Source organism: Anarhichas minor, unplaced genomic scaffold (assembly GCF_050575085.1).
Source record: "Anarhichas minor isolate MPS153535 unplaced genomic scaffold, ASM5057508v1 ptg000028l, whole genome shotgun sequence".
In the NCBI taxonomy this organism is placed as follows: Eukaryota; Metazoa; Chordata; class Actinopteri; order Perciformes; family Anarhichadidae; genus Anarhichas; species Anarhichas minor.
In genome coordinates this window covers 9,306,040-9,322,733 of record NW_027466474.1, presented here as the reverse complement: position 1 = coordinate 9,322,733, position 16,694 = coordinate 9,306,040, and the positions used below count along the sequence as shown (strand labels likewise).

At 43.1% G+C, this 16,694-nt stretch overlaps 3 protein-coding genes across 3 annotated transcripts; 1 reads left to right on the top strand and 2 right to left on the bottom strand.

The window, feature by feature from the left end:
• Positions 1-1,736: 1,736 nt before the first annotated feature.
• Positions 1,737-5,940, bottom strand: LOC142963124 (mitochondrial nicotinamide adenine dinucleotide transporter SLC25A51-like). Its single transcript, XM_076103832.1, has 2 exons — positions 5,784-5,940; positions 1,737-4,361 (listed from the first exon to the last, which is right to left on the bottom strand). Exon 2 carries the CDS (start codon positions 4,286-4,288, stop codon positions 3,353-3,355), a length of 936 nt encoding a protein of 311 aa, XP_075959947.1. The 5' UTR covers positions 4,289-4,361; positions 5,784-5,940; the 3' UTR covers positions 1,737-3,352.
• Positions 5,445-12,979, top strand: ints10 (integrator complex subunit 10). Its single transcript, XM_076103831.1, has 17 exons — positions 5,445-6,678; positions 6,814-6,881; positions 6,966-7,069; positions 7,242-7,381; positions 7,478-7,559; positions 7,634-7,774; positions 7,932-8,106; positions 8,210-8,379; positions 8,467-8,606; positions 8,728-8,881; positions 9,078-9,160; positions 9,566-9,721; positions 10,499-10,607; positions 10,949-11,028; positions 11,161-11,323; positions 11,460-11,553; positions 12,413-12,979. Exons 1-17 carry the CDS (start codon positions 6,550-6,552, stop codon positions 12,567-12,569), a joined length of 2,145 nt encoding a protein of 714 aa, XP_075959946.1. The 5' UTR covers positions 5,445-6,549; the 3' UTR covers positions 12,570-12,979.
• Positions 12,879-16,449, bottom strand: tlr1 (toll-like receptor 1). Its single transcript, XM_076103830.1, has 2 exons — positions 16,290-16,449; positions 12,879-15,642 (listed from the first exon to the last, which is right to left on the bottom strand). Exon 2 carries the CDS (start codon positions 15,633-15,635, stop codon positions 13,227-13,229), a length of 2,409 nt encoding a protein of 802 aa, XP_075959945.1. The 5' UTR covers positions 15,636-15,642; positions 16,290-16,449; the 3' UTR covers positions 12,879-13,226.
• Between the last annotated feature and the right edge of the window lie 245 nt (positions 16,450-16,694).

Below are 16,694 nucleotides of genomic sequence, written 5' to 3'. Positions count from 1 at the left end.
CACATGATGCCAACTCGTTTGATGAGCCATCCGCTTTGGAAGATTTGCTTGAGCCACCTATGACAACAAGAGGGTAATTACTTGCTTATACAAATATGATAAGGGGATTAGCCGAAATCAAGACTGCTTAAGTGTTTAGAGAGAGCCGGTGAGGACGTAGGTAGTATATTTAATCTTCCAACTAGATGACACAGAATTTTGTCAAGGTGGCTATGCATAAAAAGTAAGAACGCAGGTCTCTTGTGGGGGATTTCAGAGCTTCCAATTCCTATGGAGGTCCACTAGCAGGGTCCATCATAGCACTAACATGAAGACGTACTGTATGAGCATCTCTAGTTGTTCATCAAGCAGGCTCAAACAGTGAAGAGTGCCTGTGTCACCTACGTGTTTTGTTTCTGTACGGTAAAACTGTATCAACAGCATTTCATTTTCAAAGAGGACATTGTGTTTCTACATGAGCAGTCACTTTTCCGTACACACGTACAATGAAGTCGATGTACCAAGAAATGTATTGTTTGGTAATAAATTACACATTGACCTGAACAATGTTGAACGTCTTGGTGTTTGGGTTTTGTCTATAGGCCAGTTATCAACAAAATTCAATGGAACAACTTCCAGTTCATGCAAGCTCCCTCCCTAAGTATTGAGTCTACAAATCATTTCAGAAGACATTCAATTTACCATTCTAGCATTGAACCCCGAGCTGAACATTTCAACAACAGCAGATAGAATGAAGTTATACCATGGCAGTCTAAACAGCTCTCTATTTATAACAACACTGCACTAATAATACTGTTAGAGGATTACTTTGGGATTCATTTCCCAGTATTGAGTTGGTATACTTCCATGAAGGCAGTATTTATCTGTGCATGTAGCACTGGAGCCTGCTTTCTCTCTTTTGGTGCTGAGAATGCATCCAAAATATTCACAGATAGCCAGCTGAGACAGAGAGTAACATCTCCCCTCCCATTGTTAAAATGCATTCCTAAATAATGCTAAATGAATGATGAATTTAAGATTTTCTAATCTAAGATGATGGTCAGACAGACACGTGTTAGGGTGAAAGAGTTGAGAGGCTTTGTAGCCACAGTAGCTCAACCCTCCCTGATCCAAAGTCCCCATGTCAGATTGCCCTTAATCTGATCACTATCTGCAGTCTGACTTCTTGACATAGTAATCTAGAAAGTCGCACATGTAAAAAAAACAAAAAAACAAACAGTCTGAGAGTGTGGGGCTGCTGTGAGAGACATTTTCATGATCGAACGTGTAACAGAAACAGCAGATAGTGGTGTTAAACTACCGTCTACTTGAGTGTTTGCTCCATCCCTCATTGTGATCCAGTGTTATGTCTGTAATACATCTTTGTAACAGTGATGATGTGATGATTACGGTGCTTAAATGGACTTATAGCGCTTTCTTTGGTCCTACGACCACTCAAAGTGCTTTCACACTACATTCATCCATTCATACACTGATGGCAGGGGCTACCATCAGATTAAATTGAATTAAGGTTAAGTGTCTTTAACCAACACATTGGGGGATCCTCTGGTTGAAGGACGCCCTGCTCCCTGAGCCACCATCGCCCATAAAGTATAAGACACAGTTCCATAATGTACGAGTGCCTCTATTACATAAGCAGAAGACAATTTGTCATATCTTTTTGGTGAATGAGGCTTCTTCTTTGAGAAAACATGACAGTTAACACATTTATCCCCTTAGACACCCACATAACAGACTTATTCACTGTCAATATGTTTAATAGATTGATTTTGAAACATTTCATTTGTTTGCAATTATTCATTTGACATTTTCATTGTGATTTGGAGACTTGTGCTTCAGGAAAAGTGGAAATTATAAACAGCATTGATTAATGTAAGCGAGGGTGTCCCAATTTCAAATCCAAATTTGATTCTTACTTTGAAAAAGGAAACCCTGGAAGATCTTAAAAAGATGCTCAGGAAACGACACGCGGTGGACAATCAAAATGAAAAGAATTGGAGAAATAGGCCAAGTGATACATTTACATGGCTGCTTGAGCTTTTTGTGCCACTGAACATTACCCTCTGCCCCGGTCTTCTCTCAGCACCATTACTATTCTCTCTCTCGCTCTGTGTCCAGGCAGCATGCCTTTCCTCTTCGGGCTGTCGGACCCAGCGAGAGCTGCTGCGTGGTGACAGTATCTACTCAAGCTTGAAATCTGAGCCCATTATGTCAACAGATGTTACAGACAGAGAGGAGCGCAAGCGTGAGAGAAGGAATGATAAAGTGTGAGTAGAGGGAGAAATACATGTTTAAACCAAGTGACATTAAAGTTCATAACAAGTAAACAAACATTGAGAAGCACTTAGTTGTACAGCAAATGAATGAAGAGCCAAAAATAAACAAACGCAGCAAAGGCGCAGACAATTAATATCAAAATTATTTTTTTCTTAAATGGCAATGGTATTCTTACAAATAATCTTTAACAAAGACCAAATTTTTTATGGGATAATTTGTTGCAACTGAAGTCAACATTAAACATTTATTTTCTCTTTTCCAATAAATGTGTTTTAGTGACATCAATGGGCACTTCTCAAAAAACCCAAATAATACATGCCAGTAGCATTTCATAAAACAAACCATGACAAATAGTGCTGGACAAAACTTTTAAGCTCCAACTGGCAAAGATGAACCACGTGTTCAAATAGCCTGCGTGTGTCAGCTCGATCATCACCGATACTCATTTCAACAATGTTTTTTTAAGTATTAGCCTTCTGATCTCACAAACATAAAGGCCGAATTGGTGGTGATGGAGCATGATGAGAAACAAACCGGCCAACACTCAAGTCAGTACACACTCCTTGAGAATTGAAATAGTCAAAAGTACAAAAGAGTTTCAGTCAAGTGGCAGAATACAGCCTCACAGAGGAAATGCTCTTGGTCAAACAAACAGACGGATGTTGTCTACAAAACACCACAGCACACGGCACGAATGAAGACACAGTTAATCCAGTCAAGTAACCTTTGCTTGAAACTGTGTGGAAAAAAAAGCACTGGAGTTCAGTTTGCTCCAAAACTATTTTGTACAGAGAGCAAACAAGGGCATTTCAATTGGACCCTGGCAAACGTTGTGTATAGGCTAAAGCGTGCGTCTCGTTTATAATATTTTGAACAGTAAATAGTCATGACATGTGGGTTATCTCAAACTGACTGTTGGCCCCTGTCAGAAGTGCAATTTCAGCAAGTACATCAGCTTTACTTTACGATTTCCTTTCTCCTCAACAAACTGGCTCCATCACTCCAAGCAGGCTTTTCCCTTTAAATGCTTTCTCTTCCTCTCTAGATCTCTATTGTGTTATCTCCAACCCCCCTCTTACATGAGCTTCAGCAGCAGTTCATAGGTGGCATTGATGATTCCCCAGGAGATGAGCGAGCGGTGGTAGTTGAGGTGGGCCCCTCTGAAGAGCATGGCCACACTGCCGCCCCTTTCTCTCCACACTGTTAGCAGCACCTCCCTGCAAGGCTGGAAGGCTCCGCCTACCTGAGACTGAGCCCGGGACTTAACCACATTTAATGGGTAGAACATGATGCCGAGGCCTGCCCCCAGCACACCCCCACACACAAAATCATTAATCACATGACCGGACCGGCTAGTGACTTCTGGGAGCTGCTCCTTAATGGGCCCGCGTAGCCCGAAGAAGAGCACGTTGCTCGGGCCATTACGGAGAATTATGGGCACCAGGCCACGGTAGCACTCTTTGACACCGTACTCAGTCAGAAGTGTCCGGAAGGTGTGGACTGTGTTGTTGAAGCGCCCGTGGTGCCGATGGTCTTGTAGGAGCGTCTGCACACGCTCAAACGGCATCAGGATAGCCTCCGCTGTTCCTGCCAACGCCGCGGCAAAGCTCCGAGTGACCAGCTCCGGCACACCGCTGCCAGCGGCACAGTCGAGTAAGACCCTTGAGAAGTCCTCATACAGGCCAAACATGATGGCCACCGTAGTGCTCTTCTGGAGCAGTGGGGGCAGCAGGCCCCGGTAGAGATTCCTCAGCCCATCCCTCTGGAGCTGCCGCACCGCCTCACTGGCCAACACGCCGTGCAGCTGCTGGCGGAACAGCACCTTCTGGATGGGGAAAGTCACCACGATGTTGGTAAACGCTGCAATGGAGCCGCAGACGTAGTGCTTCCCTCGAGTGCCCAGCATGGAACTCAGAGATCCAGCAAGCAGCAGGGAGCGGCCTCCTTTAGCCAGGTCAGGCTGAGGCTGAGGTGTCCGGGCTGACTCAGAGTCCATGGTGCTAACAGCCATGGGAGGCTCAGTGCTCCGCAGCCTGTTGCTCCAGCATCACATCAGCACCGCCCTCTGTTGTAAATGATATAGCCTGTGAAAGAAAGAGGACATATCAGACATGCCTATTAATCCTCAATATCTTTTTACAATTATTTGAATGGCTTGTGTATGGAGGGACTGCCGTACACAACATTCACTTTGCTAGAAAAATTACAACAACACTATTGAATTGAACATAACACAATTTCTTGCATATCTGCCAACATGTGTGCTGATACAAATATTTGTAAAATAAATTATGAGATATATTGATTGGGGTTTAGATTAAATGGCCCATTCATGCTACATGTAGCCTTAAACAGATTAAACTGCTGCCCCAACTAGCCACAGATAAGGGTTGATACAAAACTTGACAGACTGGAAAAGGTCAGCTTAGTCACGGGGCAGGAGAAGACACCAGGTCTGTTCATTTGATGCAACATATTAAACTTCATCATAAAAGATTTAATCTAGTTTTTCCTCTTTTTGAATTAGAAGCTAGTGGCACAGCCTACCACAAACAATAGTAACAGAAAATCTGCTCAAATGAAAGCAATATCCTCTAAATACCTGAAACACATAAAGCAAGTTGTCTAAATATAGACCAAGGAGGCAAGGACGTTCGAGGGCACAGCAAGTCAACCAAAATAAGACTCCAGAAATACTGACACACAGTTTCAGGTCTGTATGACAAACCACACTGCCACATGGCTACTGTAACTGACCTCTGAGAGTTATGTAATTCAGAAGTTCCTCGGGTTTAAAGTACAGTACATTCATTCAAGCATTTTAGTTTTGAGGTGTAACTTTAGCTCCATGTTGGAAGACTTTACACAACCAACTACCTCCATGACGTTTCGCAGGAAACTACTGAACTATACTGCATTTTATTAAAATTGTATTACATCAGATTTAAAAAAACAACCACATTATGATATTGATACTTTAACTATGTCAACAGATTTGAGCAGATGACGAAATGCACCACTTATGTAATCAACCGATACTTTTTCCATAACTCAATCTTCCGCGAGACACGCCCTCTGTGTAATGCTTCCTGTTAACTGGTTTGTCGTGTCATGCTTGTTGTCCTAGCATGCTCCCCTGTCAGACGGACACAATAGGCCTAACATCCCTTAACAGGCCCATTACAACAAGAACACGACATTACTTACTGTATGAATAGCTAGCTAAAAACAACAAGAAGTAAGCGACGGGCTAGCTTTGCGCAATAGCTAGACACCCAACTGCTAGTCTGTTTAGCTAATCAACTTAGCTAGAGACTGGGTCTCGTCGGCTGTGGTAGAAACAGTCGATCAGATGTTTATTTTACAGAGAGAACAGGCTCGGATATAACGGCTGTTTGTTACACAGTAACTACATGTAAGCCTAGCACGCTAAGTGTCTAGCTAGCATAATCAGAGATGTTGTTGACAGCAACAGGCAACAGATCGGCTCATTAATCAGTCTTTACCTGCCGTTTACGCCAGACGCTGTCCTGTCTCCGAACAGGTTTGAGTGCTGTAGCTTTTTGCAAGGTAATTGGGGCACAGTTGTAGGTCGTGTCTGTAGCCCCAGCAGCAGCAGCAGGTGACCGCAGCAAAACGCATCTGAAGCGCATGCGCACTACTGCAGATCTGAGAGCATATGGATGGGTCTACAGCGGACTTTTTTTAGAGATTATTTCATCTTTGCTCTATTAGTTAATTGTATTGTACAATAGTGGATATTATCTATGTTGGTGGTGACGCACGAAATATTTTGATTAAAACCATAAAACGCAAAAACGGACGTTTTTTCCGCGTTGTTTTTGTTCGTCGTAAAGCAGGATGTAGCGACATTTTTACGACTGTGATGTGACGTCATTGTCGTCACGTTAAAGACGGGTGTCGGTAAATAGAGGTTTAGCTTTGACTGGTGATTTCAAAACTGTTTTTTTTGTCGTTCTTTTTTTTGTTAATATTCACTATTTTGTAAATGTATACGAGGTAATTGAATAACAGGACCTGGTCTGTTGAACAATTGCACCAGAGATGTCAGGTGATAGTCAGCTATTTGTTGCTAGCTGTATTCTTACATTTTGCACAGAACAGCTGTCTTTAGCTTAACGCTAACGTTGGCTAACGTTAACTGTTACAGCACATGTCCTCGTGAGACAACTATATGCGTTAAACTGTTTTCTGAACTGCACGTGGGTTCAGTTTTGTCGCCTTCGCCGCCGAAAGCGAGATTCATGAGAAATGTCAGCGCAAAAAGATTGCGAGTTTTTGGTGAAGACAGCCCGGGAGCTGGTCTCTGATGATCCCTGTGCGGCCAAAGCCTGGCTCATAACTGCCAGGACCCTTTACCCTGCAGATTTCAACATACAGGTAACATTACGCATTTGTATCAGCTGATAATAGCATAATAGCACATGCATTTTTGCATCAGTCAGTCGAGCATCATCACGTGTTTGAAGTGTGTGGATCCTCTGTTATGAGTGCATTGTTGACATCTTTTCACAGTATGAAATGTACATCATTGAACGCAATGCAGAGAGAACAGCTTCCGCAGGGAGACTGCTGTACGACATGTGAGTTACAGTGTAGGATCTAATCTGTGGTACAAGTGTTACTGACTCTGACCTAACATATGCTAACTGTTTGTTATTCTTTAGGTTCATTAACTTTCCAGATCAGCCCATTGTTTGGCGAGAGATCAGTGTCATCACAGCTGCACTCCGCAGTGACTCTCAGGACAAACATGCACAGTTTCTACGAGGTGAGAGGAGCTTAACTCACTCTCAGGAGTGTGACAATGAAGTGTTGGTTTTGAAATCTTAAAGAGTGTCTATCTTTGTGTGTGTGTGTGTGTGTGTGTGTGTGTGTGTGTGTGTGTGTGTGTGTGTGTGTGTGTGTGTGTGTGTGTGTGTGTGTGTGTGTGTGTCCCCCAGGGCTTTTTGAGACACTGCCTGGCCGTGTGCAGTGTGAGATGCTACTGAAAGCCACAGAGCAATGTTTCAACACTTTGGAGAAGGCCGAGATGCTGCTCCTCCTTCTGAAGCGCTTTCCTGAGTCTGTGGTTCAACACGGAGTAAGTAACAATATCATAGCCCTTGTGTGTTGACATTTGAACGTCGAGTACATGGAACTATAAACAGTCCCTGCTAACTTTCTGCTGTATGTTTAGGTCAATCTAGGAGAAAAACTGTTGGAGGCGGAGGCATCAGAGAATGTGGAGACGCCTGTCAACTGCTTCAGAAAACTTTTTGGTGAGTGAAACACTCATTAAAACTTGCTTTTCATATGCAATGACTTTCAGACTAATTATTTCTTATTATTACAGTGTGTGATGTCCTCCCGTTGGTCATAAACAACATGGACATGCGCTTACCGGCCAGCCTGATGCAGAAGTACATGCTGAAAGCAGCTGAATTCTACATCGGCTATGTTACCCGTGGACCCTCTCCTGATGCACAGACACAGGGTAAAGCAGCACTGTGTTCATGTTGCTCTTAGTGCTAACTCAGTGTGATGCTTTACACCTCAAGGTTCCTTGTCCTATAGTGGGGTCTATCTCCATATTGTTTCTGTTCATTGCCTGTCTTAACATTTCCTTCTGCTCCTCTTGTTCTTTGTTTCAGGCTCTCAAGAAGGTGGCTCTCTGAAGTCGCCCACTGTGTCCCGTGGCTCCCAGCGCTATGTGATTGACGGTCTGTCTGAAAAATCGTCAGTGGTAGCGGAACCTTGGGAGAGACTGTTGGATATCCTCGCTGTGGTTGGAGCGCGCTGCGAGTGGCAGGGAGACATGGGACAGAGGTAGTGCATCCGTCTGCATGTCATTCAGATCTAACGTTGGTCATTTTGAGGCTGTTGAATTGTACTCCATGTTTCTTTTTTTTGTGTGTACCTTATGCTCTAGGAGTTATGTGGACATGCTGCAGAGAGTGAAGGAGCTGTGTCGCTACCTGCCTAGTCTGGAAGGAGACACGCGGTCCCGCTGCTGCAGTCAAGTAGTCATCTGCGCCGCGCTCGTCCTCTTCCGCAGCGCCTTCCTCTACGTCTCAGCTGTGCAGCCTGCACTGTTCCAGGGTTAGCCTCCGTCTTTGCTTGTTCGTTTAACTCTAGTTCTTTTCATTAAAAGGTCAAAAGATCAAACGGTGGGTTTATGTCTGGCAGGTGTGAATGCGTTGAGCTCCGGGCCGTGGATCCTTGTAGAGGATTTGAGCTCGGTGTATAATGATGTGGACGTGGAAAGGGGAGCAGTGAAACATGCACATAAGAAACGCAAACTGGCAGATGGGAGAGAGAAGACAATGGTGAGTACAGATCAGAAATCATTTTGATGTTTCTAGCCAGAAAAAACTGTGCAAGGTTGTGCTTTATGTGTTATTAAGAAGGTGACTGTGGTGTGTTTCCGTTGTATCCGTGTCATTGTAGAGCTCAGATGATGAGGAAGGGTTGGGAAAAGGACGCGGTCGACACATTTTGGTGAACAAGACTGAGATGCCCAGCTGGTCAGAGACTCTGGAGAGCTTTCGCACAGCAAGGGAAAGCTGGGACCTTCTCCACTCCCATGATGGCCTGGAAACCGGTAAACACCTCTTCTGTTCATACGTGTTCTTATTTTCTTACTCAGACAGGGTCCAGTCACTCATACACTATATCATAGATTGAAAACCACAACAGCTGCAGATGTATTTTTATGGCTTATAAACGCTTTCTCTATAACAACTTAAGGAATTAAGGAAAAAGCGTCTTAATAATTTGTTTTTGTAACATTTTAACAGAGTTCAAGAAGATCTGTGCCTCTTGGAAGACGGACAGCTGGCTGTGGTTCAGAATATTCCTCACTGACACAATCATATACCAGGCAAGCAACACTTCTGTTGATTTATGATGTTTTCTGTATTTGTTTGTGACAAGACACCTGCTGCCCTTTTTATTGTCGTTTTATTTTTGTAAAGTATTTAATCACTTTGTACTGGATTTAATTTAACTTTATCGATCTAGGAGGAAGTGTAGTAATTGGAGGCGCAGCACAGACAAGATGTAGCAATATATTAATAATTATAATAAATATATAAATATTATAATAATAATAATAATAACATATATTAATGTATACAATATTTAATGAATGGGGCAAATGGATTGAACTGAGGTAAATTTAATGGAATTGATGGCAATATATAGTTTTCCTAACTGAGATATTTATAAACGTTAAAATGAATCTCTTCCCATGTGCCTCATTAGTTGTTTGTGTGTGTGTCTCCAGGGACAGTACCGTAAGGCCCTCTCTAGCCTGCACCAGATGGCTGCAGTGCAGCAGCCTCAGCCTGGACAGCAGAGCCCCTCAGGTCAGGCCAGTCTGGAGCACCACAGGGCCCTCATACAGCAGGCGTCCTGCCACTACGCACTGGGAGAGTACAGGGTACACACACACACACACACACACACACACACACACACACACACACACACACACACAACAACAACAACACTCATGTTGTTGTTGCATTAGTCCATCGTGTGGCCCTTTTCCCATATTGTGAATACACACCTGGCCCAAATATATTATGTCGTACTATTGTATTGAGCAGTAATTGTTTTACTATTCCTTTTCAAATGGATGTACAGTCTCTGTTCTGTAATGCCACTACTGTAGATGCTGTTCTAATCTTGTTTTATACTGATGTCTCTATTGCACTGTAATGTACGGAGGAGGTTGTTTTGCTTGGTGTTATTATAGAAAACATACTGCTCTGTGGGCCATGCTCCAAGAATGAATCGATAACCCCATCTAGCCTGCAGGTGGCGTCAAAGTTAATTTGATTTTAGAAGCACACAACTGCAGCAGAGTTCAAATTTCAGAGATTATGTTCAGACGTACATATATACTTATTAATTCAACCACTCTGACTAACTGATATGTGTTTATTTTGCTCCAAAGCTTCTACGCTTATCACATGCAAAGCTTTATTATTGAGCATAATTTGACATGCATACCTGAATTTTCTATACCAACAATTTTCAGAACAGGTTTTGGCCCAGTAAAAAGATATCCATAAGACATGGACAACAGGATTTAGAGTACAAGTGACAAAATGTAGACAATATATTTTATTGAATTTTTTTTACAACATTTGGTGTAATAGCCTTGCCCTGTCCAGCCATGTGATGCACGTGTTGTACTGTGTGTGTTAATCAGATGGCCTGTGAGAAGCTGCTTGATGTTGTCGGGGGTCTGATGTCCCCGAGCCTGGACCCAACTAAGACTCCAGAGGATCAGAGCAGAGTCAAGACCAAAATAAGGAAAGGTAAACACTTCCTGCTTCCCACCTGTGAACAGCTTTTAACTATTTATGTAAAATTGACATCTAATATACATCTTTTGTCGCACAAAATGGTTTCATATATTTGGCAAATATATCCCAAAAATGTTTTGCGTGCGTCTGTATGTTGACAGATTGTTATGACCATTAACTCAACATCAATACAAGGAAACCACAGGTTACCTTTGATAAAATGTACATATTAACGAGAAACGACTCTCTTTGTTGAAACTACTGTTGTCCCTCGATACAGAAATCATATAAATCGCACCATTTATTGTGTGACAGAGAAATGTATAACTGTTGTGTGTTTTTGTCATATCTAGGTAATGACCTGAGATTGCTTCCCTGCACCAGCAAAGCTGTGTTACCTTTCTGTTTCCAGCTGATGTTCGCCTGCTTCAAGGTACATAAACTAGTTAAGCCTGTGGAAATGCACGGTTGGTCACTATTTGTGTCGATCCATTTTTTTTAAGACCATTAAGGTATTAAACCTTCGTATAACCCACTTTCTCTTTTTCTCATTTTGTGCGATCAGCTCCGTGTCTTCACAGACAGCCGTGACGACCTGTCCCTCGGTCACGTGGTGGTGCTCCTGCAGCACGACTGGCCACAGGGCGAGATGCTGTTTTTAAAGGCAGTGGAGAAGATCTGTCAGCAAGGCGGTCTTCAGTATGAGAATTTCTTCAACTATGTCACCAGTATCCTTTTTTTTTTTTTTTGTGTAACTCACACAAGCCTGACAAAATGTATAGAGACAAATGACTTTGTGGTTACCTTGTGTGTGTGGTCTCATATCTTGGATGTTAGTTTCCATGAGCTCATGACTTTTGTCAGACATTGACATGTTGGAGGAGTTTGCATACCTGCGTACTCCAGAAGGCGGCAGGATTCAACTGGAGTTCCTGCCCAATCAGGGAATGCTGATCAAGTAAGCGCGTCCCATTCACAAACGTTTTAGTTGCATCGTGACTCTGCGCACTCCCGTTCTGTTGCTGCTTTTAAAGAGGACAGTGATGTTGATTGACGATCTTAAGTAGACACGGCCTGTGGGTAGAAATGTACTTTGAACTGAAAATGCTGTTGACGGAGCGACTTTAGAATGAGTTTACGGTTAAAAACAAAGCTTCTATCGAACTCCTTCATTGATTGCTGTAGAAGTTAAGACACTTAAATGCACCCTCACTGACAGAGTTGTTGAATGTTGCTGTCCTTCAGGAACCCTAGTCCTGCCCTGGGGGTGGAGTTAAATACCCTTCTGCTACAAGGGGTGCAGACGATGGACAGGTACCCCAGGCCCCTCCTCCCACAGCCCCATCCCTCCCCCCCCCCACACCAGTCACCCTCCCTTCATTCCCAACTTCAAGGCTTGTCATCCCTCCAGTTTTGATTTGGGCCTGTCATTTTACATCCAGAAGTAGTTTGATTTCCTGTTGGCGTTTGTTTATTTGAGCCATTGCTCGTCTTTCTGTGGTCATCACTGTTGTTGTTGTTGTTCTTTGAGGATGATGTTGGTCTTGTTGTGCAGTCAATTTAGTTATTACCTTTTCATAACACTTGAGCTCATTTCATTTGTGAACATGTTTTATGTGTTTTTTTTATTTATGATGATGAGACTTTTGTTGTGTAATCTTGAATGGTTGATTTATGTAAGAAAAAAACAACATACTTTTTCTGTGATTTTGTCTTTACTGCATAGACCTCATTCTCAAATCATGTCATAATAATACATCTCTGACTGTATGTATGTTTGTGTTCATTGTAGTTTTTATCCTATGTTTTTTTTTCAGACACCACACCGTGACTCGTGGGATCACCAAGGGAGTGAAGGAAGATTTCCGTCTGGCCATGGAGAGGCAGGTGTCGCGTTGTGGAGAGAACCTGTACAGTGTGCTTCACCGTTTCTGCATCAACGAGAAGATCATGATCATCCAGTCTCTTCCTTGACACCTGGCCTGTGACTTTTGAGCCTTTTTTCATAGTTGATATTCCAGGCATCGTTTTAATGCAGCTGGACTGACTTTAGGACACAGGACACATTTGTAACTCTTGTCTTCATCATCCATCTATGAACTCTTAAAATAATACATCTCCTTACCTTAAAAGCAGATCTCTCTTTTCAGAGAGTTGGTAACAATACTGGTTTTCTGAATATACAGTGCTCATGAAGTTAACATAGTACGTGTGTAGTTGTGCACAACCATATTTGAAGTGGTTCAATCATATTGTGACATTTGTGGAGTCAGTTATGACACATTTTTGATATTCTTCGGTAAAGTTTATTGTTTTTGTTACAAACTTGAAATGTTAGTTTATATAAATGTTTCCATTAAATGTCCTCTAAATGGTTGAAAGAATTGCCAAATGATTTCTATCTTACAAGCAGTCAGTTTATCTTCATCTCATAGTACACAATTAGAAATTAGACACTATAGCTCAAGAAAGTATGCTTATGTGTTTTAGAAAGAATACTAGAAAATGTTCACACTTCTTTTTCGCTCCAGAGCACCCACGTTTTTACTCCTATCTTTCCAACTTTCACTTCAGTATAATTCACACATCCTCTTCACACTTTCGCTTCCTCTGTAAGTCTTCCTTCCGAACTCACTCCTCTAGTTCTGTCACTGGTGCATTGGGCAGGTCTGCCTGTAGTGCAGCCCTGAGGTTAGCCCAGAACAGCCTGTGCTTGGCCCTGTCCTGAGGCCACTCCAAGTATGTGTGCCGGCCCATCATGGACTTCAGCTGGTAGTACTTGGATGGGATCAGGTACTGAGGCAGAGGCTCGAGCAGTACCAGCACAACGCTGTCCGTGCCCCAAGCGAGGCGTTGGTGGCTGGCGAAGTACAGCTCATAATGGCACCACTCGCTCTTGACGAAGTGAACAGAGAGCACAAACACGGAGCGTCGGCTCTTCTCCACACAGGCGATGATGTTCTCAATGATCGTCTTTCCCGGCACAAAGTTTTTCTCATGGTGACAGATTCGGAGCCCTCCTGCGGTGTCTTCAAGGTTTGGGAGGAGGGAATTCTGCACCCAGTCTGCGTCATGCTGGCTGTAGGACACAAAAGCATGAAACTCGACACCCACCAGTTCTTCAGGTCGAACGTGACGCATTCTGGCGCGATGTTTGGCTCTGGTCCACTGCCAGATCATGCGCATATACCAGGGGGCATCCAAACGATGGCACAGGATCACAACTGCGATAATCACTATCACTGCTGGGCACAAGATGGTGGTAGCTAGGAGGCCGATGTTACAGGAGACCTCTGAGATGGAGATGTCTTTCAAGGCGAAGTTTCTAAAGGCCTCTGGGTAGGTGCAGTAATAGCCCAATGGCCAGCTCAACAATTCAATTCCTGTGTGACTCTTCTTCTTTTCAGACTTGATGCCAAGACTTATGAAACTCCTCAGAGCGCAGGTGCAGGTGAAGGGGTTGTAACTGACATCCAGGGTCTTCAGTTTGGGGCAGCTGTCCAGCTTGTTCATAGTTGGTGCATGGAGGGAATTTGACTTGAGCAGAAGCTCATTCAACAGGGGGAAGCCGTTGCATACTGGGAGGTCCCTCAGCCTGTTGGCATTTAGATTCAGAGATGAAAGATTTTCCAGTTTCAAGATGGACGATGGTATCACAGAAACCTGGTTGTTCTGGAGGTCTAGTGACTCTGTTCCTTTTGGTAGACATTTAAAAATGGAAGCTGTCAGACCATTAGACGACAGAGTCATATTGGTGATGCTTAGTGGCCAGACACATTCTCCGAGACCATCGTAAACCAGGGAGTTGATGCTGAGGTCCAGATGCTGCAGTGACTTCATGAATTGCACCCGTTTGCTCAGGATCTGAAGGCTCCTGAAATTGTTGCCTACCAGAATCAATTTCCTCACACTATCCAGATTCTTACATTCAAGACTTTTTTGACCTTCCACTCTGGAGAAGATGGAGTCGGATAGGGCACAATTGGAGAAGTCCAGCTGCAGGATAGGACTGTGAAACTTTGGGCATGTCATGTGTATGATTGAAGTCTCAACGATTGCTAAACTCTCCACCGGCATGTTGATAAAAAAGTCATAAACAGTTTCCTGTGAAAAGATGAAAGACTTTACCACCGCCCTTATGGCTCTGAAGGACTTCATTTTAGACGTCTGCATCGTTTCTTTGTCGCTAAAAGGCAGGTTGTACAGGGCCACATCAGAGGCCGTCAGATGACTGACTGATGTACGCAGGACCGCACCTACAAAGCAAGTCAAGTCCTTCCAGTCGATTGATATGTTGGTGAGATAAAGATGAGATGTGAGGATTCCTACTCTCTCGCTCAGCTGCTTACTCAGGTTATTGTAGCCACCATTCAAATCCATCAACTCCACGGCATCAAAGAGTGACAGTGCATCAGAAACCAGATGATGGTTCAATATTTGATAACTAGTGAAGGCTATCTGAAGCCTCTGAGCATCGGCATCCTGCAGGCTATCTGCTGTATAACCCTGTTCATTCTCCAGGGAAAGGGTAAGTGTATGCAGTTTCACTCCAGCAATATTCAGGAAATCCCCCTTACTGATGTTTTGTGCTCCAAGAGCTAATCTCTCCAGTTTTACCAGGGATCTGAACTCACTGCCAAGTGTCATTGTGAGAAAGTTGTTGCAGACTAAATTCAGTACCAGAAGGTTCTCTGTGTGGAGCAGGTACCGCTGACCCGACAGGTTCCTCAGTCTGTTGTGTGACAGGTCTAGATCCTCCAGAAGTGGCGTGTCGAGGAACGTCTCTGGATCGATGTCCTCCAAACTATTCCAGGAAACGTTGAGGAACCTCAGGAGGGGTGTGTTTTTGAAGTCTCCCCGGTGAAGGTGCTGTATGCGGTTGCATGACAGGTCTAAAAGCTCAGTCGTCTGCGGCAGGTCTCTTGGGACAGAGGAGAGGTTTTTGGATGAGCGGTCTACGATGCTGTCAGGGGATGAAGCACTCCGCTGGAGTCCCATCAACATGGCTGCCGCACAGAGGGCAGCGATCATCGGCCTCATTGTTAGTCTGGATAGAAGTAAGAAAATAAAGGTCTCATGCATACACTCAGCTGCAAGTTTATTAGGTACACCTGGCTAAAAGTGCTGCAGTCTAATAAAACAGTCCTGCAATAAATCGTAGGAAGGCTCCGTTTTTATTGAATCTGTTTTAGAGAAGTGTGATTCAACTTCATTATGAAGGATGTAGTTTGTGGTGAAATGTGTTACATGGCACACGGAGGAGTGCCTGTTAATTAGCCTACCCTCAGATATAAATGGGGTGGACAAAATAACAGAAACAAATAATAATGGACAAAATAGTCGGTGTAAACCTCTCTAAAACCATTTCAACAATACAGAATGGTAAACCTTCACGAGGGTAAGATGTAGTTTGTTGTTTTATTTTTTTCTTATTTGTCCTGTCTTTTAATCCATAGTCAGATTTTGAATACTGAATTGAGCAAATGCATTAGTTTAGTGGATAGATTCAATCATCCTGTTTCTAAAGTTTTTTTTTTTAAAGCTTTTTCAGACTCGTCGTTGTGTCTGTGTTGACTAATTATTCTACTAGTTTGGCCACAGTGGGATCTCAATCTAAACAGCATGGTTATAAAATAAAATTGCAACTAAATCCTACCATTACTAGTACACAGACAGAAAAAGGAGCGTACTTACCGAGGTCAGATGGACTTTCTTTTGTTAATGGTGACATAAATGTGCAAAAAGGTTCACCAAAAATCAAAAGCCGTCCGATCAAAAGACAACAATCAGCAGTCGGCTTCTTCTGTTGCTCCAGCTCGTTTTTCTGACACAACCTGTGCTGTTACAGTTATTAATAACGGCGGTAAGAGAAAATAGAAATGGAAATGAAAGCAACTGTCAAACCAATCACGGCTTCTCGTACATCCTCTTTTCCCTTATTTACTGCAAAGAGCTCTTTATTAAAGGGAACTACTGTATTTATAGTGCTATTTAAATCTTCTCAGCTATTCTGATTCTGATTTGTATAACACATTGTTCTTTACATGCTGGTATTTGTTGGACTCTGTTTAAAAGTTATTTTACTTCCGCCTTGGTTTT